The following is a 27513-nucleotide window of genomic DNA, read 5'->3' as shown; positions in this document are numbered from 1 at the left end:
CTCCGACTTTCTTTCCAGCCCCGACAGACACGTGCTCCGAGCCCCGGTCCCCCCCACTGCCGTGCCACGACCATTGAGTCAATAAAGAAGCAGTCAGTGTATGGCCTGCACAGAAGTGAGAGACCTTCACTGCCCCCCCATCCTTGTCTCTATTTATTTTTCTTCTTGAGCACATCTGATACAGCACTGGCTTCAAATGCTCGGTGCTCTCTCAGTTAACAGACACATATTATTACGGAGGACCACTGAGCTCCTAGAAGCTGTCGTCTGTCTGCTAACATTAAAATACGTATTTGTTCATTTTGTGGCTGTTTGACAGGGAAACTCATCTTGCCTACTACATTAACTCTGGTTTGCTAGGTTCCACCAAATGTGAATTGAAAAAGGCCAACTATAACTGTTAAAGACAGACCGCTGATTACACCGAACAGTATTTTGAGAAGAAGAGTGATGAGTTTAAAATTTTTATTGGAATGAACCAATGGAAGTACGCTTGTTGTACCCTAGAGAAAAAGTGCTTGATGTGAACTTCCGTTTATTGCACAGATTATAAAATTTAAGTTACTGGGGATAAAGAGTCTGATAAGCAGATACATGGTTTAATGACTGTTTTCATGTTTTTTACACAGATTCTGCTGTTTCCCAGCCAGCCCCCAGCACAGTCAGGCCGCTTCTCTGTGTCTCTGAGTGGGGAGCTGACCATCACAGACGTACGCAGCGAGGATTCTGGGTACTACATCTGCCAGGCTATCAGCGTGGCAGGGAGCATCCTGACCAAGGCCCTTTTGGAGGTGGAGAATGGTGAGAACCAGAGCACAGATAAGGAGATGGAGGGTGGAGTCTTCGGGCACGGTCCACGATGACACGACATTTCGCCATCACCGGGTGCTTCTTTCTCTTCTGCCAGTTGTCCACTGATGACTTGCTTGGGATCCTTTATATCTGTGACCAAACAGCTTAACGAGTGACGACTTTAAGCCATGGCTTTCATGAACCTCCCAGGAATCAGGCCACCAGGAACTGGAGATTAGAGTTGGTGCATGCTCTGTTCCATTCGTAGCCCCACACTAGTGTGGGTCCATCGAGAAAACCCGTGCAGTGTATCCACCCCCTGGGCACCGTCTGAAAAATTTCCATGAATCGTTTTAATTCGAAGACAAAAACTGCACGCGTTCCTTTGGACGCACAACTTCCTCTGAACGACAGCCTTTTTCATCTCCCTTTTCTCTCTGTGAGCCTGGGCACTTGTTGAAAAACGAAATAAACAAGAAGCCCTTCAAAGCTGTCCAAATTAAAATTTCTACCTCCCAAACGAGTGAGCAGCAGGAGACTCGTGAGACATAATCAAGAAGGACAAGTTTGGAATCGCGCTATGCAAATAACCTCCGAACATATGCCGCCTCCGTCATGCTCCCCAATAACGGGATAAACTGTTTATCCGTCTGCGCCACTGAATTTGAGGCCTGCAATGTACAATCGGGGCAAGCTCCTATATTGTTTAGTACATTTTCAATTCTGTTCCACTTGCACTGGGATTGCAGGGAGCAAAGCAATGCTTGTGAAACATAATCTTATGCTGTCAAGAGAAGGGCCTCTTCCATGTCAGAAGAGGCCCTTTCAGTAGATAGCATGCTGGTTGTGCCCAGTGACTGGTCTTAGAGCACACAGCCTACACACAGCCAGGTAGTAAAGCACCCCGTAGTGTCCCACGCCATAAACTGCTAGGTCCCAGTAGCATGTTTAATACACACACACACACACACACACACACACACACACACACACACACACACACACACATACACACAAGTAGAAGCTCGCTCCGGTCGTGCAAAGGGCACCACTGCCCAGGGGGAGGTTTGTAAACAGCCTGTCAGACGTGCCCTGCATGCATGCAGGTAAGGGCGGCTACCTACCAGACACCACAGTCGCCCCCCTCTGTCTCCTGTACTTATCCACACTTCCCTGCCTCCCCGACACATCCTCTGTCTCCCATTTGTGAACTCCCACAATACACAGGGGCCTCATCAGTGGCTGGCCTTAATTGTGTCCACAAGCGGAGCCTAGCCATGACAAACGGTCCTCAGCTGGATTTTGCAGTGCTCTAATCAGGTGCTCCAGGTCCCCCATCTCCCTCTGTGCTTTTGACCTGGGCTGCTACTGTAGGAATATTAGTTCACTGACTACTTTTATATCAAGCGTAACTGATCCTTGCTTTTTCTTGCAAGGCACTTATACCACAAGACATATTTCAGCAGAGTGCATGTTAAATATTGAACTAGGACATGTTTTATTTATTATTGGACTTTTGCCCGTACTTAGGTCAGTAGAGAAGGAGAGTGTTTTGGTTCTTGCCTAGTAAAAGCTATGTATTATTCATGCTGACTAGGGTATGTTAAGCCATTATGTCTCTGTTTTGAGTGAACATCATTGTGGTGATGTGAGAAAAACTGGAATAAACGTGTTATTGCGACAGTGTAGGGCAGTCCGGTTGGTGAAAATGGCTCCTTTCGGACATGGACATTGAGAAAAGCGCAGGGATTGGCTGAGAGCTGGCCTTTTTGCTGGCATTTCCTTAAGCCCTTCTGAAGCTGCAATGCATCCTTGAGTAATCAATTAATCCCCCCCACTGCCCTTAATTAGCTTTTTACTCACAACTAATCGTCGGCTGCGGTTTCCAGACGGCCACACGTCTGAGAGCATAGCGCACCATCGATCTGAGCCTAACGGATTAGCAGCTTTCCTGAGAGCCATGTTCTTTTGGACAATGGCTAGCAAAACCGCATTAATATCAAATCCATACTCATGGCAAATACATAATAAGAAAGGGACAAAAAGGGACTGATTCTAAAATGTTGTCATCTCAGTGTAGCTCATTTTGTTTGCATGTAGTCATTTGTGTGCCATTTTCAGAAAGAGCTGAGGCGGTGTGTGGAGAATTCAGCCCATCTTACTTTTTGGGTTAATAATGGCTTATTAATAGAGCCACCCCCCCAGTCTGCTTTGGAGAGACCCTGAGGTCTCCGATTAGCACTCCTGTCTTTGTTCAAATTACTACTGTCTGTGAAGCCAGACACGTTCTGTATGCTAATTCTTCCCAACTTTATGCTTTTCCTCATATTTTAAACTGAAGCCTTCTGTTTTCTTTTCTAGCGGCATCCGATCGTATTCCCCCGATCATCCGTCAGGGTCCAGCCAATCAGACAGTGGCTCTGGGAGCCACCATGCACCTCCAGTGCCATGTGATGGGTAACCCCTTACCCAGCATCCAGTGGGAGAAGGATGGGCAAAGAATCCTGGGAAATGATCCCCGCATCAGCCTGATGGAAAATGGCACTCTGCAGATCACAGACCTACAGGTATGGTACTTGAGAGTCGAACATTGAATCATTTTCACTCGACTTCAAATTCTTTAAATAAAAATTCTACAGAAGTTCCCTCTTGCGCTTCCACACAGAGCTCTCAATGCAGAGAGCTGGCACAGATGATTATGCCAGCAATAAGTCTTTATTACTGTTGTACTTAAAAAAAAAAAAAAAAAATATGCAGCTTACATTTATCTGATACTTTCCTCTAAAGCAACTTACAATGTTGAGGTTACAATTATTTACCTATTTATACAGCTGGATAATTTTACTGGAGCAATCGAGAGTAGGTACCTTGCTTAAGGGTACTACAGCTAGAGGTAAGGCTCAAACCTGTACCCTTAGGGTCCAAAGGCAGTTGTTCTAACCACTACCCTACTGGCTATCCCATATTGTTTATAGTAGTTTATTCATAGTAGTGCTTCCCGTGGATAAATCTATGTATCAGGGCAAATGTTCGCAGTCCAATTCATTATAGACCCAGGTTTTATAACTATAACCACATACACAAGTATTTCTGGCCAAGGTGAGTGAAGAATCCATGCGACAGTAACTGACTGAAACATTAATATGCCCACATCGGACACTATAACGGTTAAATCGATCATGCGGAGCTGGACACAAAACTGCGGTAAAGCCCCAGCACCGGCACAGGGTTATGAGGAAACAGTTGTTAGTGCACCCGCTCATTTAGCTGTAATGAAATTCGGCTCGTCGGCCCCTCTGGCACCCAGGTCTCACCTGAGGTCAGAGCGCAACACAGGACGCGGTGGATGTGTTAATTGATTGCGGCCGTGAGTGATTAACGATCCTGGAGATTTAATTAAATACTCATTGCGGTGGCAGGAGAGGATTGGGAAGTGGTTTGCACCACAGCATGTGCAGCATACAGCGTACCCACTGCTCTCAAACCATTAGTTTCGCAGTCCTGCTCACGAGTTCTCACCAGCAGCCGGGTTTCTGACTAAAAGGAAAATGCCCCAAATCGATTTGCCCCTCAGGGAGCACAATGAGACGTTGCACTTTTATTTCTGCATATACCTGTTATCGTGTATGAACCTTAAAGTAATTTCAGCAAAACTATCTCAGTCATGCAGGTCCCATTAGGTGTGTGCTCTGAAACCTCTTTGAAAGCCCAGACCCCACAGACTGCACCACACACATTCGCACCTTCCCGACCGCAGTAAATGTGAATTGGTGATCCAGATTTTTGAGACACATGTTCCTCAGGCGCTGTTACCATCATCAGAACAGGAAGACATCACTTGTGTCCTGAAGGCTCTGACAGACTGTGGGCTGCTTGTCAGTAAAACAGCACGACACTGTGAGAAGTATGTAATATATTAGGTTGGTGTGTGTTTGCTGCTGTGTCAAAGCACAAGGCATACGGAGGGAGGGAGAGAGAGATCGGGCAGCCAATAGAGAAAGAAGGAGAAACATTTAGCTCCCTGTTGACTCTCCCTCGTCCATTTTTCACAGGTTTAGCACACAGCCAAGTGCTTCCATGCATGATTAATACTGAGGTGGCCGCCAGTTTACCCCGCAGATAGTGCCCAGGCAACCGCCAGCCGTGTCACTCACCTGGGCTCAGCTGGACAGTGCAGGAATGGGGTTGGTTGTCAAGAGCCTGCCAACAGGGCTGTTTCATCCTGAGGAGATGTGGCTGGGGTGGGTTCAACCTTGAATGGCCCCTTATGCTCCTCATTCAGTTGGATTACAGATTTTTTTTTTTTAAAGCTAGTCTAAACAGTTTGCACTCTGCTGTCATGGAAACTGAACACTCTCAGCAGAGCAGAATATACATACAGTATGTTCAGCCTTGGATCCTGACCTGCCCCCTGACCTGCCTTATTTTGCCTTAAAAAAAAAAAAACAACATTTTATTTCAATATGCTCTTCACAAAGACTGACGCATTGGTTGAAACTGCACTGAGGTCAAGGGCACTGAGTGGGTGAAATGAAGGCTTCCTGTGGTGTCTGCGATCCAGGCCCTGTTTCCTGTGGTGAGCCATGGGCAGCATCTGAATTGCCAGCATCATTAGCTTCCGCTGTTGTGAGCAATTTCTGGCATTGTCTCGCTCTTAGCCACACAATGAAATGTTAATGTGCAGGTACTTTTTGTCTGCGGGGCACGTCCAGTAGCTAATCGGCTGGCTAAGCGGAAGTAGCCCTGGTTTCCCACTTGTTCAGCAACATTGTGCCCATCAGAGCAGGGAGGCTTGTCAGGTGTGATCACTGCTGCCGGACTCCCACCCAAACACCCTCTCTTTAAACAAAAGGTCTCTTCATCTTGGGTTAGTCACCACACTAAATGCATTGGCAGTTGGGTGTGGGCAGGAAATGTGTCCTTTTCAAGTTGGTCTGGTGCTGGGCAGACAAACAGGAGACAATCGTTTGTTAACTGCAGTTGGGCGAGAAATGGCTCAAGCGCTTGACAACCTGTAATAATGCATTTCATTTCACTATATTGAGCCACAAATGATAACTGTTATGAGAACACAAGCACAGATGTACAGAACTGCCTGCTTTTCGTGACAGAAGTGTTTATGTGAACTTAAGTACCTCTGGGGCGAAATTGCAGTGCAAGGGTCTTCTTGAGCTCTAACAGTGTCTCATGCTTGAAGAAGAAAAAAAATGGAAAATAACCTCAGAGGGGCAAAAGCAAAGTGACAAATCATTGAGCATCTATACATCTACACAGGGGCTGACTGGGTCCTTTTTGTTGCTAGGAGACCGACTCTGGAGCTTACACCTGCATCGCTTCCAGCTCAAGCGGTGAAACAAGTTGGAGTGGAATTCTCACAGTGAAAGGTACCATCTTTTCATGTAATTCAGACACAACCTGTGAAAATCACATTTTTAATAACTAGACGTGACGTGAGAAGTAATGAAGTGTAGGATTCGCTATGCTTAAAGGGAACATGGCTGGAACAGACTTCCCTAGTTGGATAAAGCTCAGTTTTGATGAGGATACTGCAGGAACAGCTGGCATGTCTGTGGCGGCGCAGTGATGGGTGGCAGCGTGCACCAGGTTTCTCATGTCACCGTGCACACTTCCCTTGAATGGCTGAACCTGACTCTGCAAGCGCTCATTCATGCAGACCTCACTGCTTTCATGCCAGCAACAGATGTCTTGCGTGTTAATAAAAGATCAGTCATTTAGACAGGTGCTTCTATTTGTACATCATGATGTGAGGTTCTGAAGAGCACCATGACAGAGATCAAAATGGTTGACGACAAGAACGAGAACGGACCTCAGGCTAAGTCCGATTTGAGGACCGTTAACCTTTCTGTGTCTTTGCGTGTCCCAACAGAGAGGGGCGCCCCCTCTGTTGCCCAGGCCTCAGAGCCCATCCAGCTTCCTGGACCACCCCAGAAGCCTGTGGTAACTGACGTGACCCGGAACAGCGTCACTCTGACGTGGCAGCCCAACCCCCACGAGGGTGGAGCTGCTGTCACCTCCTATATTATCGAGGCATTCAGGTGAGGGGGTCACAGCATCCTGTCAGTTGTTAAAACTGTGTTTGTTGTGTTTTTGTGTGTTAAGGTATATACAGTAAGAAAATGACACATTGAGATACATATGGATAACACCTGGTACGTAGTCTGAAATTAACACAGAAATTGGACGGTACGAGACGAATTGGCAGGCCCTCACACACACACACACACACACACACACACACTTGCGCACGTGCTATAGTCCCTCTTGTGCCTCCAGTCTCAGACACTGTTCCTCCCTCTTGCTAGAAGCATACTGCACTCAGACATTTTTCATTCTTTATTAATTGTTTGTCAGCTTTCCAGTGCAGGCGCCTGGGTGCGACAGACAGCCCCTCCCAGTCCTATTTGAATCCAGCACCCGACCTCGTTCACATTCAGATAGCGGTACCCTTGGCTCAAGGGAGGAGTGAAGACCGCACTTACGGCTATGCCGAACCCCCTTTATGTGCAGTTCATACACAGGCAGAGGCGTGCATGAGCTGAAAAGTAAAATGGTAATGAATTCAAATGCAGTCCCCGCTAACACAGTTCGTGGGCTGCTGTTAACTCTACAGAATTCAGATAGGTCTCACATGGAGCACGGGAGTGTGTGACAGCCTCTACTATGACTGTGTGGCACTAGGGGAAGGCAGGTGTGTGCGCTGGTGCTCGATGCCGCTTCAAAGCTCCGATCTGGTTACCACCCCCCGCCCCCCACCCCCACCCCCCAGGGCAGCAGTTAGCGCTGCACCGCTTCCCTAAAATTGATTCTTTATAGAGAGCCAGAGGCTTAATGCAATGTTTACAGCAGCATTTCCTGACCTCTGGGTGCTGAGGGCCGTAGGCAAGGCAGGCGGAGCCTTCAGTCCCCGACACCTTGTTATGAAAATGGCACAAGGGCTGGAGGGGGGTGTATTTCCCTATGTATGGCATTCCGGGGGTGAGAGTGCATGGAGCTTGGTGTTTCTCATCGACAAAGTGACCTTGGATTTATGGCTCTTGTCCTGGTCCGCATATGAGGAATATTTACGACCCACTTGGGCCTTTACTGCCGCAGTCCAATCCTGCAGGCCGGCCATAAAGTCAGCCCGTCTGCCACGTTGGGGGCTGGGAGAAATAAAATAGAACCCGGAGCACGTGACAGTGGCACTAAACAAGAGTGACAGCAAGGCAGAGGATGGGGGACAAAATTAAAAAGACCTGCCCAAAGCTAGGCCTGCTTATTGGTTCTTGTCCTTGGTAGATGAGCATTACACGATTGTTTTTTTAATTATTCACTACAAATAAAACTTGAGTTTAGACTGGTCCTCCACACACAATGTGCGAAAACAAGCAGCATTTGCATTGTACAGAGGTAAGGAATGCTCAGCCGTCATCTCTGCAGCTGGCGTTATTTACCGCATCGTTCTGTCATCTAATTCTTTGCGGGTAAAAACACAAGTGAGCTAAGAATAGCTTTGTCATTGCCTGGATGTCTAATGCAATCAGGGACTCACTGAGCCGCTTCAGCCATGCAAAGCATCGTTGAACAGAACATTTAATGATAATAAGCCTGGCTGAATGACAACAGCCTTGCTTGTGAATACTCGAATAAGACTCTTTGAGTTCGGGGGAAAAAACACAATCACTTCTCCACTTAAGTGCCCTTTAGATATGTGAAGAGTGGCTCAATTTGTTCCTTTAGCATCAATCCCTCCTTTTTACAAGTGATGACTGCTCACCTTGCCCTTTAACCTCGATGATGCAGCCAATCAGCAGGTAGCACTTGGCAAACGGTGGCCGATTTGGTGAAGCTGGAGAAGCACACGGTCAGCGGCCTGTACCCCAACACTGTCTACCTGTTCATCGTGAGAGCGGTCAACGCCTTCGGCCTCAGTGACCCCAGCCCCATCTCGGAGCCTGTCCGCACCCAAGGTTTGCACCGTGGGAAGGGGGTGCCTTCAGGAACGGAATGAGAGCTGTTCTTGGGTCGGGATGTTTGCTGTGATGTCTTGCAGGCTGACTGTATTCTGGAGCTAATGAGGACTGATGATTTGTCTCTGCAAAGTGGACAGACCTGTCTGATGTGTCCTTGCTTTGGGCAGATGTCAGTCCGACGGGTCAGGGTGTGGACCACAGACAGGTGCAGAGGGAGCTGGGCGAGGTTGTGGTTCAGCTCCAAGAGCCTGTAATCCTGACTGCTTCCAGTATTCAGGTCTCCTGGACTGTGAGTAGTTCAGTTTTTCATAAAAGTGAGAGCAAAGCAACTAATTAAGACATTCAAGATACACAGGACAAGATGTTATACCCCATGCACATATATCAACAGCTGTACACAAAGACCCAGTCCAACCAACATCAAGCCACAGAGAACATCCAGCGTAGCCAACAGACATCTCCATGACCCGAGACCAAGAAGCTTAGCTACCTTCTCCAACAAACCCACCAAACCATCAAACCAAACCAAACCCAGCAAACCAACAAATCCACCAAACCAACACACTGAATCCACCAAACTAACAAACCCAATTTAATTTAATAATGAACACCATATAGAACAACTCAGAGGTTCTTCAACTTTATTAGGTCATGAACCCTCTAAGAATCTGATGAAAGCCAAGGATGTTCTCCTAGAAAAATGTCTGTAAATAAGTTAGTAAACGATATTGTACTCTACTGCACTGAAAATGGATTACCTTCAAACAGAATTATGCCGTAGACAGTAATAATGGTAGAACTTTTCATTTTTTAACATTTATTTCGTTAGACAATTATTTTCAAAGCAAGGTGGACACCCGAAACTCCTAAACCTACTGAAGCCCTTGAGGGTCCAGACTTTAGTTTTTTTGAATGAATGATTTTGTATTCAACATAGAAATATTGTGCAATCTTTGCCCACCTTATGACGGTAATGTGCTCCTGAAAAAGCCCTTTGTAAGGTGAATTCTAATTAAAAAACATATATTTACTATTCATTTCAATGGTGAACATTATTAGGGATTCCTGAGTCCCAGAACTGACACCAATGTATGCTAAAATATCACCAAATCCCATTAAAATGGACACGGTTGCTTCAGTAGTTAACGTTAGTTTTCGTAACACAAATTGGCAGCTTCACCTCATTAATTACTTAATAATACTGCATGGCTGTCTACCTGCACAGTACCATGCACATTACAAATTCTCACAAAATAAACAGAACCGTAAAGATGAGAAATCAGTGAAAACACTACAAGGTGTAATGGAGGCTGTGAACTTAACGCAGCACAAGCCAAACTTTAACTGTGAAGAAGGCTGCATGGCAGCTCTGGTCTCATGCTGCTCAGCTGTTGTTAAGCTCACAGTCCTTGTAAAAGCAGTGAAATGCCTCTTAAGCCGAAGTAGGGGTGTTAAATGACATTCCTCATAAAGCTGAATTTTTGTAACCCAAATGGGATACCAAGGTTTATAATACACACACACACACACATTTTCAGAACCGCTTGTCCCATACGGGGTCACGGGGAACCGGAGCCTAACCCGGTAACACAGGGCGTAAGGCCGGAGGGGGAGGGGAAACACCCAGGACGGGACGCCAGTCCGTCGCAAGGCACCCCAAGCGGGACTCGAACCCCAGACCCACCCGAGAGCAAGACCGTGGTCCAACCCACTGCGCCACCGCACCCCCACAGGGTTATAATATTAGAATAAAATAATAATATCAGAAGAAATAGGGGGGCGCGGTGGTGCAGTGGGTTGGACCGGGTCCTGCTCTCCGGTGGGTCTGGGGTTCGGGTCCCACTTGGGGTGCCTTGCGATGGACTGGCGTCCCGTCCTGGGTGTGTCCCCTCCCCCTCTGGCCTTGCGCCCTGTGTTACCGGGTAGGCTCCGGTTCCCCGCGACCCCATATGGGACAAGCGGTTCTGAAAATGTGTGTGTGTGTATTAGAAGAAATTTGCATTATACTCTGGTAGTGACACATACTTGAATGGATCATTTTTCAGTGTCTTATCATTTTTGAATTCCAGGTTAACTTTTGCCCTGTCTTTCCCAGGTGGACCGCCAGTCCCAGTACATCCAGGGTTACCGGCTGCTCTATCGTCCCAAGGGCGGCACCTGGCAAGGGCAGGACGTGAAGGCGGCCCCAGAGCGTAGTGCCATCATAGCTGACCTGCGCAAAGGCACTGAGTACGAGATCAAGGTCCGGCCATATTTTGACGAGTTCCAGGGCATGGATAGCCGGGTGCTGCTGGTCCGCACACCTGAGGAAGGTGAGACCAGATTGGGATTCCTCCATTAAAGAAGTACTCTATTTTGGTGTCACACCTTTACAGAGAAAATATGTGTTTTGTTTTCATAAGCGTTAAATAGTGCCTCCGTCCGAAACCCTTACACAATGTTTTGTCACATTTTGTTATTTCCAGTCCCAAGTACACCCCCTCGAGCCGTGACCGTGGTGACAGTCAAGCTGGGCAACAGTTCGAGCATCAGTGTCTCGTGGGAACCGCCACCTGCCGAGACACAGAACGGAATCATCCAGGAATACAAGGTAGGGCAGAGACAGTGATGGCTGTTTAAAAGAACAATTGATTCTACTAAACCAAAATGGAGAAACAGTCCAGTCTAAATGTGTGCATCCCTCCAGATCTGGTGCCTGGGCAATGATACCCACACTCGATATCACATCAACAAGACGGTGGATGGCACAATGCTGTCCACAGTGCTGAAGGGACTGCTGCCAGGGGTCCTGTACCAGGTGGAGGTGGCAGCAGTCACCAGCGCGGGGGTGGGAGCACGCAGTCAGCCCGTGTCTGTCCTCATCAGTGAGTCCCCCCTGCTGCCAATGTACTGTATTTTTATTACAGCTGGGCCCAAAGGTATTTCACCATTTTAAAGGTTTTTCCCTTGCTCTCTGAAGGTTTGGGGTTCAAATACAACTGCTATTGTCGAATCCTTGATGAAGGGGATTGATAGTATAAGAACACCTTGGTCTATAAATGGTAAATGATTGTAAATCTGACACCTAACAATGTCAAATTGGACAAAGGCATGAGCTAAATAAAGGTTAACAATTATTGTACTATTTTATGAGAGATACGTTGCTTCAGAGAAAAGCATCTGCTAAATGAATAAATGTAAATTATGACCATTAATTGAATGGCATGTAAAGGCTGTATGGAGTCTATGTAGAATATTTATGCTCATCCCTCATGTACCAAGGTTGCAACCCTGTTAGGTGAATTCCTGTTATTAAGGGATCCATCGTCAACAACCCCTTGTCCTGAGCAGGGTCGCTGCCTTGCAGGACGCAACGCTGAGGGGGGGAGGGGGCACATGCTGGAGGGAAGCCAACCTGCCGCAAGGCACCCTAAGCAGAGCTCAAACCCCAGACCCACCACACAGCGGGCACCAGTCAAACCTGCTGTGCCACTGTGCCCCCCCCCCTTATTAAGGGATCAAATAACAAATGATTTGTTATGGAAAAAATATCATCTTTTTTATACACAACAATTATAACAGTACATTTTATAATATTTCTAACAAACAAAAATGTTCATCACTATGAATTTTATCATTTCTTCAAATTATTAAAATTGGTACTATAAATTGTGTAATAGAGTGTTAATTTTTTGCAACGTGTGTTGCATTTGGAGTTGTAAACCACAATATGAACATTTTAATTACAATAGTGTAAGGGTATCGGTGTTATAAAAGCTGTTTGTTAATCAAATATTACATGAAAGCTCTATGATTTAAATAGTTCAATTAACATTTTCAAACAATTTGTAAAACTTAGTATTGAATCTGATATTTTAATTGATAGTTTTATAAGCAGTGTTTGTGATTTAGATTGTGATTAGATCTAGAGTCAGTGCGACAGCAAATAGAATGTATTAAAAGTAGTTGGGTTTTTTATGGAAGAAGCATAACATCCGAGAACCTTGCAAAGTGAAACATATAGCTGACAGCCAATAAAATACCTGGTGTGAATATAAAATTACCAGGAAAAGATTCCGTTTTACGGAGTAATAAGTCCATTGCATGAAAAAAATAGTAAGTTTATTTTCATAAGCCATTGTAGTGGTTTTCATTGTACAGGACTATGTTACATGAGGGAAGGGTGTACTGTGTTTCAACGCAAAAAAGACCAGAAGTTTTTAAGCTACTGAATTGTGAGGGGCCACATTTGCAGAAAAACAGCCTGTTTTCCATACTGTGGCATGACGTTTCTCGTGGCACTCATCTCCCAGAGCTGCCTGCAGAGCAATCCCCTGCCCCTGCCGATGCGGATGAGAACGTGAGCCTGGCAGAGCAAATTACCGATGTGGTGAAGCAGCCGGCCTTTATTGCGGGCATCGGAGGTGCTTGCTGGGCCATCCTCATGGGCTTCAGTGTGTGGATCTACTGCCGCCGCAAGAAGAGGAAGGAGCTGAGCCACTACACAGCCTCCTTCGCCTACACCCCTGCAGGTATGCGAGGGCCTGGCTCCACAGCCGTCTTACTGCCCACTCACAGAAAACCCCATGGAAAAGCTCACAATGATGTGTTGCCTGTTTTGCAGTTGGGTTTCCACACGGAGAGGCGTCAGGACTCAACGGAAGGTATGGGCAACAAATCTCAGAATCGTGAGGAAATGAATTACTGGAATAAAAAGAAATGGTAGAGGAAAGCAGTGATAAAGGGTGGTGTTTCACATTCTTTGGCTGTAGACCCGGTGTCCTTGGGGCCAGTATGGGAAACTACCCATGGCTGGCTGACTCCTGGCCAACAACTAACCTTGTCCATGGCGGCAAGGACTCTGTGAACTGCTGCACTTCCAAGCATGACTCCACAGAACGGTACTACAATGGTGAGACCTCTTCTTCCATCCTTATACAGCTAAAACTGCAGGCATTCACCACATGGTGAGTGACAACAGCTGGAAGTGCAGTGGTTTCAGCTGCTGCAAGTTGTAGGTTTGAATACCACTTCCTGGTGTATTACTGCTGAGCAAGGTGTTTACACTGAATTGGTCCAGAAAAAATAACCCAGCTCTATGAACGGGTTGAATAATGGAAAGTAGTACAGCACTGTAAGCTGCTTTGGAGAAAAGTGTCAATAATGTATATGAAGAAGCTCTTTCCTTCTTGTTCCATTAATGTAACGACTCCATGTCCTCCATAAGACACTACTTCTCAGCTCCCGTTTTTGCCTTCTCAGAAGCAGGAATCTCCAACTACCTAAGCCAGACAGAAAAATACAGCTCCGGATCCACCGAGGGACCCATATACAGCACCATTGACCCAACCAGCGAGGACCTGCACAACTTTGGCGCCCCCTACTCCCAGCACACCACACCCTATGCCAGCACGCCAGTCATGCCCTTTTCTAGCCAGGCACCATGCAGCCCAGAGCAGGAGGCCAAACACTGGATGCTGCAGCCGGGACCATCGGGGGCTCAGTACGCCCAGCCCGACCGCTCCAGGACAGAAAACGGTAGGAACAGCGTAATCCATTAGTTTGTCTAATTGCATTTCTCCTGCCATTTTTTACACTAGTAAAGTGAAGTCAGAAGTGCGTGAAATCAGAAGTGCAGAGCTATCTGCTTTCTTTTCACTTCAGTGTCACTGTTCACAAATAGATTTCTGTTCCATCTTGTGTTTCGACAGTAAAACAGAAGCAGAAGTCCATGGGGAAGCCAGTGAAGACCCCCTCCCTCAGCTGGGCTGAAGCGTTGCCCCCACCCCCCTCCACAGGGGAGCTGGAGCACTGCACAGCGGAGGCTGACAAGGGCCCCCTGGAAGGGGACCTATGGTGAGACATGTTATCGCTATTGTCACAGGCCACAGCTCCTCCTGCAGGACAAGTTTGAATGGTTCCCACAGTCCTTGAACAATCAGTCATTGGTGTAGCCAGTTCACCAGTTCCTCTCGCTTCCTGTGAAATCACCCCTGGTCCTTATGTTCCTACTTAGTGATGAGTGACCCATTGTAGTAATGTATCTAGCAATGTAAGTCACCTTGGTGAATAAGGTGTGTGGGCTGATAACACTACATAGAGTTCACTGGAAGTTGCTTTGGAGAAAAGCGTCTGTTAAATAAATAAATGTACTTTTACATTTATTTATTAACCAAAGAGATTTATGTTACGCAACTTACACTGATTTACCCATTTACACAGCTGGGCAATTTTAATTGAATCAATTCAGTATGTTTGACCAAGGCTTCTGAAGCAGGAGGTGGGATTCAAGCCTGGGTGGCATGAGTACAAGGTGGCAGCTCTGACCACTACGTCATCTGCTGCCTGATTTCATTTTTGCTGGTCAGTGTACCCGCACTTCAGCTTGAACCCCAGCCCACCTCACACCGCAGTTCTTGTGATTTTGCCTGACAGGCTCTGTGAGGTGTAATGAAATTTCACACGACGTCTCCTCACTGTCTGTGGCTGTTCCATAGCAGGGAACTTTGGATTGCAGATCCTCCAGCTTTTTAATAAATGCATCTTTCATCCTCTTTACAGTTTCACATTACAGCACAAACTGATGGGAGTTAATAATGTTTTGCGTACTGGGGCCCAAGTTCCCACAAGAGAAAATACTTCTGGGGTTCGTGCAAAGCCTGACACGAGAGGATCGGGTTTACATGCCTCAACTCCTCTCAAATAGCCATCGGCGGGATTTTGCTGGAACGGGTGGGAGTGCACATTAGCTAGTGTCGCCAACCGCTGCTGACAGGTAGATCACGTTGTGGAGATAACCAGGGCAGTCTGACCGACTTTGACAAGGTCTCCCATCTGATGCCCATGTAGCGACATTAGCCGGCGTTCGCCCAGTTCCTCCACTCGTACCTCCCGAGGAGAAACACAGAAGAATTCACTGAGCTCGGCCCGGTGACGCCGCCGCTGCGTAACCACACTTGATTCTCATTTCTAGCCTGCAGTGAAGTTCTCGGATTCCTGATGAACCATGGATAGCGGTGGTGACCTTTGGCACTCCTCAGCGGCGCCTCCCGAAGCTCATTTCCAGTTGTTCCACTGGTGCTGAGATTCTGTATTTGTCCTCCATCTCCGTCTGCTTTGTGTTTGTGTGATGAAGAGAGTATTCATATGCTTCAGAATTAAATTTCCGCCACATGGAATGTGTACTGAATATTCCTGGGCAGGCTGGCCTAGACTACAGAGGTTTTTTAGGGAAAAGGTCATCAGAAAGTGGGTGTGGAAGCTGCTGGAAACCTGGGATCAGGGGGTTGCTTTCCCAGCCATTCCTTACATCATGCATTTACATCTCTTTGACATCTAATACCTCCTGTAGACCTGAAAGCCACATATTTTGTGGCCGGCGAGACTGACTGTCTAATTAGGCTGTGAACAGAGGAAATCGATACGCCACCGAGCGATATGGTCGACCCCTCCGGTTAAAGAGGCGGAACCATTACGGCTGTCACCTGTTGCCTTACTGCAGAGGGTCTTTGAGATCCAACCTCAGAATCACTAGCATCGCAGACAAAGGGGAACCGTTAGTCCAGTCTCGGTGTCAGTCACACTAGCCTGAAGCTATCCATCAGCATCATGTGTTTGTCCTCCTATTTAAATTTGGTTCAGCTGTTTGGAAGAACGTAGCCATTATGTCAAATTTGTTCCCTACCCTGACTTCAAAATTAATGCTTTTAATTTTTTTTCTTTTGGTTTACATAATTCACCCTTGTTTCAAAGCAGCTGAAGACTGAGAAGTTGACACATTTCTGGTAAACAAACCCTGAGCAGGGGGATTATATCGGACAGGGCTTTTAATATTAGATTTAGTGCATAAACAAAGCCGCTGACGCGTGTTCTCAGGGGTAATGCGCTGCAGTCATAGCCAGTCAAAGAATGGGAAGGAAGGAGCGGCAGACATTTTGCCGACGCTAATTGAGTGCGTTGTTTAGCTTGATTAATTTGCAGTGGAAATGTCAAATGCTCTTACTGGGGCCAAGCCATGACGAAATAAACATGTCACTTAGGCATCGGGTGGACGGGGTGTGCAGGCAGAAACGGTGTTTTCATAACAGCTGTAGGGATGGTGGCAAGTCTGTGGTCAGCGTGCAGTGTTTGACCCTTGACATTTTAACCTCCCCCCAGCTCTGACGAGGAGGACTGGTGCCCACCCTTGCCAGAGAGGACGTATCTAATGGACGGTTCCGTGGAGGATGGTCCACCACCGCCGCCCCGTGGGGAGGCATCATCCCCGGCCACCTCCTATAGCCACCAGTCCACAGCCACGCTCACCCCTTCCCCCCGTGAGGAAGGCCGGCCCTGCGAGGACATCCCACGTCTGCAGCACCCTGACACTGCCCAGCTGGCAAGGTATGGCACGGTAGAAAATGTGCCTTTACCTCTCGCACATCTGGTGCAAGGGCAGAGACCCAGTCCTAATATTGTCTCTGTTGGAGGACAGTAATCAAAGTCCAGGGGCTGTGTGCACTTTTTGATTCATTTAGTTCAGTGTATTTTTATAAAGTGCTCATCTCACCAGGATGTCACAGCATACTGAACGCAGCTCCAAGGAGCGGTACAACAAAGAAGGCACACACACACACATTTTCAGAACCGCTTGTCCCATACGGGGTCGCGGGGAACCGGAGCCTACCCGGCAATACAGGGCGTAAGGCCGGAGGGGGAGGGGACACACCCAGGACGGGACGCCAGTCCGTCGCAAGGCACCCCAATGGAACAATAAAGGTTTTCATTCTCTGAGGCAGCAGAGAGCGATAACTATTAGGATAAGTCAGCTTGCAAATGAGGAGAGGGGAAAAAAAACCCACCTGTGAAGAAGGGGAGAAAGCGAAACCTCTAGGGGTACCAGGTGCCAGGGACTGCCCAGTTTTCCTGGGCATTCCGTTGTGGTGACGGGACCTGTGCAGATATGTCTAGTATAAAGGCCAAAATGTATATGAAGGTAGAACAACAGTCCACTTGTCACTCACTAACGCTTGACTCCTCCTGGGCAGAAACAAGTTGTACTCCCAACGCGGGGCTTTTTGTTGTCTGCCTTTGACTCCTCTTGTATGGTACCACAATAAAGAAACAAAACAATGTAATTGTCATGGACTAGCATTAGAAATGAGGGACACAACATATTAACATATGTTAATCTTGTGGGCCTTTGGTAATCAGCCAGAGGGCAAGAGTGCGTGGACCCGGAGCAGGAACGGCTGTGCTGTGTGCGCAGTGAGCGTGCAGTGAGCATGCAGTGCATGTGCAGCGGCACCCCCCAGGCTTTCCTGGCTGCAGGTCCCACCAATGTACCTTACATGTGTGGGAATGGGACTCCGCCAACTTTTTTTTTCCCTTAAATCCAGGCTGTTTAATCTGCTGTTTCACACACACACACACACACACACACACACACACACACACACACACACACATTTTCTGAACCGCTTGTCCCATACGGGGGTCGAGGGGAACCGGAGCCTACCCGGCAACACAGGGCGTAAGGCCGGAGGGGGAGGGGACACACCCAGGACGGGACACCAGTCCGTCGCAAGGCACCCCTAGTGGGACTCGAACCCCAGACCCACTGGAGAGCAGGACCCGGTCCAACCCGCTGCACCACCGCTCCCCCCTCTGCTGTTTCATTTTTCTCTTAATCTTTCCACATCAGATTTGAATACAAAAGTTCCAAGTTTATTGTCATAGATACATTACAATGTACGTTTATCATGAAATTCTTCCTGAATGCTTCTCCACAGACCGTGGGCAAGGACAGAGACAATAGAAATACTGCACAAACAAAACAGTGACAATGACAGCGAGTAGTGCAACAGCAATAGCAATAAATAGTGGTAACAGTAGTAACAATAATACCAGCTGACAGCCAGAGAACTCAGAACGAGAGAATGAGAATGCTTAAAGTCACAGTGTAATTTATCAATGTGCTTGGGTGTAGCAGTCCAACTCTAGTTACTAGAGTTTCTTAACTTGATTGTGCAGCGCAGCGCTTTAGTTTTGTTTACTTGCCTGCTGCGCCCTGCTGGGGTGTGTATGCTTCGTTCCTGTGGTGTAAGTTCCTTGTTTATTCATTCCACTCTCAGAACAACTAAGACTCAGCCACTTTTGGGTATCAGTAAAGAACAGCACATCTTTGTGTACAAGAATAGATGCTGTGACACTGGTACTTTCTGTTCCCTCAGATATAGAGTGTCTTTTAAAAGAAAAGTCGTGTTTACACAGGCAACTGAAGTCAGGTTCTCAGCAATGCCTCATCGGTTTCCCTCCTGGGAGTAAAACAAGCTCTGTTACGTCTCAATTATAAAACTCTCGCACACTTGCCTGTGTGTGGATGGCGTAACCGAGTGTGTGCCCGTGTCCTCGCAGGAGGTTGCCTTGCGGTCCTGTTCCGGTGCCACGGGCTCCGAGCCCACCCTTGAACCTGTCCAACCCCAACATCTCAGCCTATCAGGATGGCCATGAGCTGGGCACACCAGGGCGGTCCGGTCACCGGCGAGATCTCAGCCAGGGGGCAGCGCAGAGCACGGAGAACATCGGCACCGGGGGACCGGGTGAGTCTCCCCGAAAGCTACACCCGGGTTTGTCTTTGTGGTCCTCGGATTAAGCTAATGAGCTGGGCTAATTTGCTGTTTTCTGTCTAGTCTCCTGTGTAATGCGCTTCTGCGTATTATCTTCTGAGACAAATTTCCCTGTAAAGGAGAAAGTAATTTCTCGGTGTACCTGTGTCCATCGTCATCATGCACAGCGCACCCCGGCATAGGAAAGATCTAATCTGAAAAAGCAAAACACTGACCAATCTGACCAAATCTGATCAAATCTACGTTTGCGTGGCATGAATGGTTTGCGGATATTGATGACATAATGACCTTAATGGTAGAAACAATGTTCGCCTTTAGCCAATTAAAAAAGGAATATCCATCCCTTCTTTATCAGTAATCACTTATCCAATGCAGGGTCCGGAGGCTGTCCCTGCAGCAACCATACACACACGCACTCACTCATACACACACTAGGAGTAATGTCGACTCTCCAGTTCCCTGAGACGTGTGTGTCTGGTCTGTGTGAGGAAACCAGAGTGATTGAAGGAAACTTATGTATCAATGCGGGAAATATTCAAACCCCACAGAAACTGAGCTGTATCTGAACACAGATTTGGCAGCCCCGTGCCGTCCAATAGAAGGAATAAAAGTTCTAAAACAAGGCTGATTGTTAACCACATTGTTGTGTATGATCTTGTGTACATTGTGTGTATTATGAATACTGCTGTGTGCGTTGCTGTGTGCACCCCACTGATGCACTCAGCGAGTCTCTACACACACGCTGAGAGAATGTGCCTGTGCATTTTGCAGGTCGATCCCACCTCTCCCCAGCAGACAGCACACACACACCCCCAGGGCAGAAGTCCAGAGCCAAAAAGAAAACCTCCAAGGGCAACCAGTACAGGAGAGAGCTGAACCAAGGAGGTGAGGACCTGCGACCCCCGAGGAACCGTGACGTGGATCAGTGAGTCCGCGTCAGTGAGCTGCATCTTATTTCAGATGAGTAACGGTACAATGCATCCACAGACCTACCGCCTCCCCCGGAGCCGCCCCCCACGGATGAACCCCTACGGCCCCAGGGGGGCCTCGACTGTGGAGGGATACCACTGGAGAGAGAAGGGGGCCCCGTCTCCTCCATGGAGAGGAGAGGAGAGAGTAATGCCCACAGGAGGGGAGCTGGACAGCGCCGCAAGGAGGGTAAGGAAACACAATTATACAAAAATACACACATGGATGTACGCAGAAACGTTTAAAGATACATATAAACACATATATTCCCTAACACATTTTTACACACTGTACACACATCTATACAGGCACACATTTATATGACCATCTTTCCATTTTTCTAAATTATGCCGGCTTCAGGAAGTGCTCAGGGCATGACACCAAGTACGCCCTTAATGGAGGGGGGGAGATATGACTGGAGATATGACACATACACATATGCCTATCTACACACCCCATAGCTATATTCATATTTCGCTATAATGCACACTCCTCATTATACAGTTGTATGTGATGAAGCTGCATGCCTTATAATCATATTGGCCAACCTCTTCTCCATTCGTAACTCATTTCCACACCTGCTAACACACTTCTACAAGGCTTGATTGTCACATAAGCTTACACAGAAACAACCTGGCTATGCTGTAAAACACATACACACACACACACACCAAGGAACTACATCTGCAAACTCACAAATCCGTTCATCCCGACAGGCAGAGGTTAGGGATAATCTGGTTTCGTATATCAGATGAATTTTAATCTGGTTAGTATCTAGTTCACGATGTACTTTTGAGGTATTTTCTCCTAATTTTCTGGACATTGTCTTGTGCAGATGAGGACGTAATCCCTTACAGCAAGCCCAGCTTCCTTGCCAGGGGCCAGATGTCAAGCAATTGCTCCACAACAGGAAGTTCGTCATCGCGAGGATCCACAGGATCCCGTGGGCCGGGGTCAAATAGGAAGCGCAGTGAGGTGCGGTGATTTGTACAGCGAGGAAGGTTTTGTCTCATCCTGTTTCAGACACACGCAGATGCACCTGGGATTCCAAAGTGCTACTCGCTTTGCCCTGTCTGGGGTTGAGGGATACTACATCACCATCCAGGCCTTGTTCTCTCATCTTCTACTGGACCACGAAGGACAAGAGGGCTTCCAGCGAGCAACAAGTTACCGGGATGAATTATGGCGCACGGGACTATAATCATTTACACTCCATCAGTTGCTCCTTCTATGACACGTGGTTCCTGTTTTATGTAAGAGTGTCTGGCTGGCTGAGCACACACAGGATTTATATTGGGATCTGGCTGTTAAAGACATAGATAATGGGCTTGTAAACGAGCGCTCTTGTAACAGCAAAGCTGCACATACAAGACGAGGGAATTAAGGAACAGTGCTAAACACAACTCAAGACTGCACCTCATCTATACTCGTTCCTCCATTCGCTTTGGCCTGTTCACATCCGTCTGTCTGTGAGCATCTGCCTGTACACATGTGTCTATACTCTGTGTGTCTGTGTTTGTTTGTAAACACTCATCCGTACGCTTGTCTGCAAGTCTCCGTCCAGATTGCAGAGCAGCTAATTTGCATACGAATACATGTGTAGAACTTTAATTTAAGGCACTTTAATTTACTCTGACACCAACTGCTGGAGGTCAGATTCCAGTAGATCATAAGAGTCCCCCAAAAAGGCCTTTGTGGCAAGTTAAGCGACTGTATTAAGATCAGCGAGGTTTCATAGGTAACAGGACCGCCAGGCCATCATTCCTGCCCGCCGGCACAGCAAAGCTGCTGTGGGAACGAGGGACCCTCTGCACGGTTAAATTGCACACTGTCGAATGCGGCAGCTTCCAGCCCAGGGGTCAGTCCCTCTGCATGGGCCGGATCCCTCTGAAGTCCGCTGCTTGCTCAGGTTTCCGAGGGGGACATGAAAGCAGGCCGTACAAAGGGCCGCTCTCCTTTTCTACAGGGAGGGGAGGGATTCGGGTTACGCTCTTCCTGTCATGGCAGTTAACTTTATCTTTTCCACTTGGACAGAGGGCATGAATGGAGTCTTGATGAAGGCAGTGTCCTCAGCGGAGAGGCCTGCAAATAGCCCTTGTCCTTGTGTTCACTCCATTCTCCCCACTCGATGGCCAACTGCTCTGATCACCTGAGCCAGGCTGGGAAGGCAGGGCTCAGACCTGGGATCAGGTGTCAAACACAGCTTGACCCCCATCACCTAATTACAGATGAACCTCTGGACTTTTACTCCACTTTCCTTAATGGGTCACGTGTCTGAATAGGGCGTGCTGGATGTGCTTTAGACTGGTAGAACTATTCAGCCGGCACAACCTTCTGAGCTGCTACTCGTGACCATAATGCTGCATATTATTAGTTTTTGAATTTGCAAACATATGATTGATTGATTGAGGGTGGCATGGTGGTGCAGCGGATTTGACCGGGTCCTGCTCTCTGCCGGCTCTGGGGTTCAAGTCCCACTTGGGGTGCCTTGTGACGGACTGGTGTCCCATCTTGGGCCTGCCCCCTCCCCCTCCAGCCCTATGCCCTGTGCTGCTGGGTTAGGCTCCAGCTCTCCATGACCCTCCATGAGACAAGTGGTTTCAGTCTGTGTGTGTGTGTATGTGTGTGTGATTGACTGAGTTGGTCCCTCCTTGTTTGATTTATTTATTCAGTAGAAAGTTACATGGGCTTATCCTGAAAAGATACTTGAAATGTGCCTACATACACACATTGCCCCCTGGCAGTTTTTCTGACTCCGTTATACATTTGTTTATTTGCAGGAAATGAGATAAGTGGAAGACAACCTGCTGCTACGCTCTTTGGTCGGCATGTCAGTGTTGCCTCCAGTTTTATATTTGAACTCCCACCTCTACGGAAAGAAAACAGCTGAAAGCAAGAGGAGCAGTGTACAGGATTGTCTGCCTTGTTCAATTTCAATGACGGACATCAGGTTTTTTTTCGTTGTTATTATTTATGATTCCTGGATCCTGTGCCAACAGCTTCCCAGCTTCATGTGTATATAGACATCTCTGTAAGGTTTGTATGTGATTTATGGATACAGGGAAAGAAAGAAAATATATTGTATTTATAAGAAAGACAAAATGTAAAAAAACAGGTCCAATATTATAAAATTAATGTTTGAATGTGCCAACCTTCTTGTAGAGATGTATACCTTTAAGAGCATAAATACTATTGCACTCTTGTTGTAACAAAGAACAACAAAAACATGAAGCACAATCTGTGTGAGTCAGCCCATCGGAGAGCCCATCTCCCGCACCATCCCGCGCCATCACGGACGCTTCTGCTCATCATCTTCATCCCCGAACTCCTGTCGTCATTCTCCGATGAGAATGTGCCTCTGCCGCTTTCGTTCCTGTCTCCTTCCCGTCGCTCCTTCGGCGAAGGCTCGCGATCTGATGGCCGCTAGAGGAGGCTGTTCCCATCATCCAGCGCAGTGTTTCCTGAAATAGTGTGACGATGTATTCCGTTGAGACGCCAAAATGATCTGTTCTGTTGACTTTTTGGTAGTCTTGTTGTTTTGTAAAAATACAATAAAAAAGATTTGCTAAGCTACTAAACCGGTCTTCCTTGTTGGAGAAATGCTGAATCGCATCCTTCTGAAAATAGGTTCAACTGGTGCTCAAAGAATGCACCGGTCCTGTCGGAGGACACAGTTGTGTAATCGCTCTGTAATCATACGACTCGAGTCAGCTCAGGCTTCGGTCGCCACAATCTAAATGTCTGTTGCCAGTAAGAGCCTGGAAATAGGACACCTCTTCCCTCTAACATCATTCCAGAAATAAGGTCATAGTGAATAAGCGAAGACAAAGCTAAGATGCACCGCAGGAGAAGGGAAAGGAGGCCTTTTGCCGGAGTGCTTTTTAATGTTGCTGATGGTTCACAGCGCATCACACCTGGCTGAAATCCCAGAGAAAGGCGTGAAATTGCTTCTGAGTGCTGAGCTGGAAGCGATGTGTGAGAGCACGCCTCGACTTTCATAAGCCCACCTGAGAGCAGCCATCCCCTTTGGGGGGAGACCCGCCGCAGGGGGTTGGGAGCCTGCGGAGCCGTGCAGAATGGAACGCTATGGTGGTTCCCTCGGTCAGAACCGAAGCAGTGAAACGGCTAAAAGGGCCAGCATTTTTATGAGTATTGAATTTTGGTGGGCTGAATGTTTAAAACAAAATGTAATTTTTTTATATTACCCAGGTGGTACCGCAGATACCGCTGGTGCCTCACAGCTCCTGGGCTGCAGGTTCAGCCACGGCTTCCAATCCAGTTCAGTCTGTGTGGAGTTTACGTGTTCTCCTCATGATTGCGTGAGTTTCCTCTAAGTGCTCCTGTTTCCTCCCACAATCCAGGGTCATGTCTCGGGTGGACTGGTGATTCTAAACGGCGTGCAGTCTGTGTGCGTGTGCTGCGTTGCTCCACTGTATAAATGACCGCCAGGAGTTCAGCGCTGTGTATTTAACACTGTAAGCCAACTTGGATGAAGGTGTCAGCTAAGCACCAGTTAATTAGTAAAATAATACCGATAAAATAAGAGCTTCTCAGTTAGCCTGTATTACTTATGTGCTTGTACGATCACGTTAGCGGTGACTGCTCATTGTCAGCGTCTCTTGTGTTGGGATGATATCCCTAATTCAGTGACCTCTAGGGGTCCTGCAGCCCATCTGGAAGGGAGCGATAGTCTCTGGGACTGACCCCTGCAGACAGTCCTGGTGGCCCAGGTTTCTCATCTCCTTTGCCCAATAAATCACTGAGCCCTAAATTAAACAAGCGCTGACAGGTACCTCTATCTGGCTGCAGATAGACACGTCACTCTTTCGGGTAGCGCGGGCGGGGGCAGGCACGAGGCCATCAGCAACTGATGAAAAAAAAACCCCTTGCCATTTTCCATGTTAATTACATTCAGAGTATAAGGGGAGCAGAAGTAACTGCTTCCTGCTTCTAGAAAAAAAAAAAAAACACAACACAAACTTGGAGACGTTAATCCTCAGCAAAGAGTGATGTCGGTTTCTGTAGCAGTCACACGGGAGGTGCGAACGCCACCCACTTCACACAAAAGGCTCGGGCCCAAGCCGACCTCCAGGACCCATCTGAAGGGCAGGCGGTGGGGTGTTTTTTTTGCGGCGACCGTCCACTCCTCCAGCCTGCCGGGTTCGTGCCATCAGGGCAGCTTCCACCTCCCGCTTCTGTATCCGTAGAGGCAGTATGTCACGTCTCATCTGGAAGTACTTTTCAACGACTTTAAACCAAGTGATGAAAACTGTCCGCGAGGTCTGGCTGCCATTCAGAACATTTCAAAGTAAATTAAAAAGATAACTTTGTTAGGGGATAAATTCCAGTTAGCTTGTCTTGGTCAGACTAACGACGATGCCGTGCTTCGCGAGCGTCGAGCGGTACCCGGCGAACAGCCTTCGCCCGTCTCCTGCAGCACGGCTCTTACACCATCGCATGAGGCTGCGCTATAATTATGCACTGCGGGTGCGCGCAATGACCTGTTGCAAAGATTGCGGCATCACAGCAACTTTTTATGAACTTATTATAAGGAACGGTCTAAACAATGGCTACACCAGTGCTGTCCGTTTCCATAACTCTTCAGTCTCCCAGCCTGAACGTTACGCCCTGGGAGCTGCAGCGTCCACCGTAGCGGACAGACCCTTCTGCCATGTGTCTCGTACCCGGGTGGGGACCCTGCTCTCGGAGTCTCTTCCGCTCTGGCTCCAGGAACAATAGTAGGACACCGACAGTGATTCATCCCCCATTGTTCCACCGATGAATGAATAAGAGCTGTATCTGCAGCCCACTGTGTAACAGGATGCTTCACTTTACAAAGCTAGCAGTCCCTCTTTTTACAAAGGTACCCATGGCAACCAGCCTCTCACTTTTGCTTCTTTGCTATCGGTATATGGAGCTGCAAAATTTCATTACACTCCCATAGTAAAAATGACTGTGAGTACAGTCTGGGCACGCCAGCGTGTCACCCGTTCGCACCCTCCAGGGGGAACTGTTCTGGGATCTGAGCCAAAAAAGGCCAATCAAGTTACAGAAATGGGTCAGACCCCATGTACGTGGCGATGGACTCCAACTCCCAGATGACTCCCGATGGATGATTCTGTACTTCGTGACACCAAACTGGGTCAAAAAATTGGATATAACATAGGGTAGGTGCGATGAGAGCAAAAATATACTGCAATACTACGTAAATATCTTGCAATACCGTACTAACCAATAATTAACCAGAGTGCCTGGAGTCTTAGGATTTATCGTGAGAGACTTGTACTTCCTTACATTCTTTATGAAGCATTCTACAGCCATGTGCAGATGCATTATTCTTAAAACATCAGAACCTGTTCATCTGATTTATGTTGCTGTCCTATATAATCCTTTCGGATAAACAGCGATTTAAATGAATAAAATCACCGCAAAGTGAAATCATCAAAGTGATGGGGGGAGGGCGGGAGCGAATGTGTTGATGTGTCCCCCGCCTGACAAAATGGGTCAGAGGATTAGCAACAGGCTATAAAAAGCGAGCTTTTTGGATGCAGCTATACACACTGAATCTCCATATCATGCAAGAGGTCTGATTGGACAGGAGGGACAGCTTTTTCAGCCAAGCATATGGTAGCAGGAAGGAAATGATGATGGCGGTTCAGCGGGGGGGCTGGTAATCCTGCAGGATTTGCGGGCAGCGTGAGATGCAGCCAGGCTCCGATGTGTAATATGATTTCTGTTTATTTGCGGCCCTAGGTTAGGAGTTTAGAGCCATTTACACGGCCTCTGCACGGCACCCGGTCAAACGGGAACAGGTTGTCTGTGAAGGTATGAGAGCCGCACTGAAACTGAGATTTAATCCCGCAGATTTAGCCGGGAGACGCCCAGCACCCACACATCACGCATCGATTATATTTGCATCAGTAAGGCCACAAAAGGAAAAGATGGCAAGTCCACAGTTTAAAAAGAGCAGTTTAATAGTGATCAAAATTCCACAATCACGTCAATTACATAGGTACGATCGTCATGATTACAATGAATTTTGCAGGAAACGTGACACTTGGTAAATACAATAATGTGGAAACGTGTTACTATAGTATCTCCGGTGAGAAGTATTAGGCCACTTCTGTCGAGACACCCTACAAACCTTTGCACATTCAGTACATTCTTTGCTAACTTTTTAATTTATACAAATT

At 47.5% G+C, this 27513-nt stretch overlaps 1 protein-coding gene across 3 annotated transcripts in view; it reads left to right on the top strand.

Annotated features, from left to right (window-relative positions):
* robo3 (roundabout, axon guidance receptor, homolog 3 (Drosophila)) overlaps positions 1-23896 on the top strand; it is a 125876-nt gene extending 101980 nt beyond the window's left edge. For all 3 annotated transcript variants that reach the window (XM_018755447.1, XM_018755446.1, XM_018755448.2), the window contains 20 exons: positions 630-801; positions 3154-3359; positions 6095-6176; positions 6680-6848; positions 8596-8762; positions 8933-9054; positions 10861-11077; positions 11231-11355; positions 11452-11629; positions 13058-13276; positions 13369-13408; positions 13517-13656; positions 14007-14282; positions 14456-14600; positions 16902-17126; positions 19140-19324; positions 20123-20236; positions 20339-20509; positions 21156-21295; positions 23101-23896. In XM_018755447.1, coding sequence (XP_018610963.1) covers positions 630-801; positions 3154-3359; positions 6095-6176; positions 6680-6848; positions 8596-8762; positions 8933-9054; positions 10861-11077; positions 11231-11355; positions 11452-11629; positions 13058-13276; positions 13369-13408; positions 13517-13656; positions 14007-14282; positions 14456-14600; positions 16902-17126; positions 19140-19324; positions 20123-20236; positions 20339-20509; positions 21156-21295; positions 23101-23112 — 3105 coding nt within the window. In that variant the 3' untranslated portion in view covers positions 23113-23896. The remainder of the gene's footprint in view (positions 1-629; positions 802-3153; positions 3360-6094; positions 6177-6679; positions 6849-8595; positions 8763-8932; positions 9055-10860; positions 11078-11230; positions 11356-11451; positions 11630-13057; positions 13277-13368; positions 13409-13516; positions 13657-14006; positions 14283-14455; positions 14601-16901; positions 17127-19139; positions 19325-20122; positions 20237-20338; positions 20510-21155; positions 21296-23100) is intronic.
* Positions 23897-27513: the final 3617 nt, after the last annotated feature.

This window comes from Scleropages formosus, chromosome 4 (assembly GCF_900964775.1).
Source record: "Scleropages formosus chromosome 4, fSclFor1.1, whole genome shotgun sequence".
NCBI lineage: Eukaryota > Metazoa > Chordata > Actinopteri > Osteoglossiformes > Osteoglossidae > Scleropages > Scleropages formosus.
This window is presented reverse-complemented; position numbering and strand designations above follow the sequence as displayed.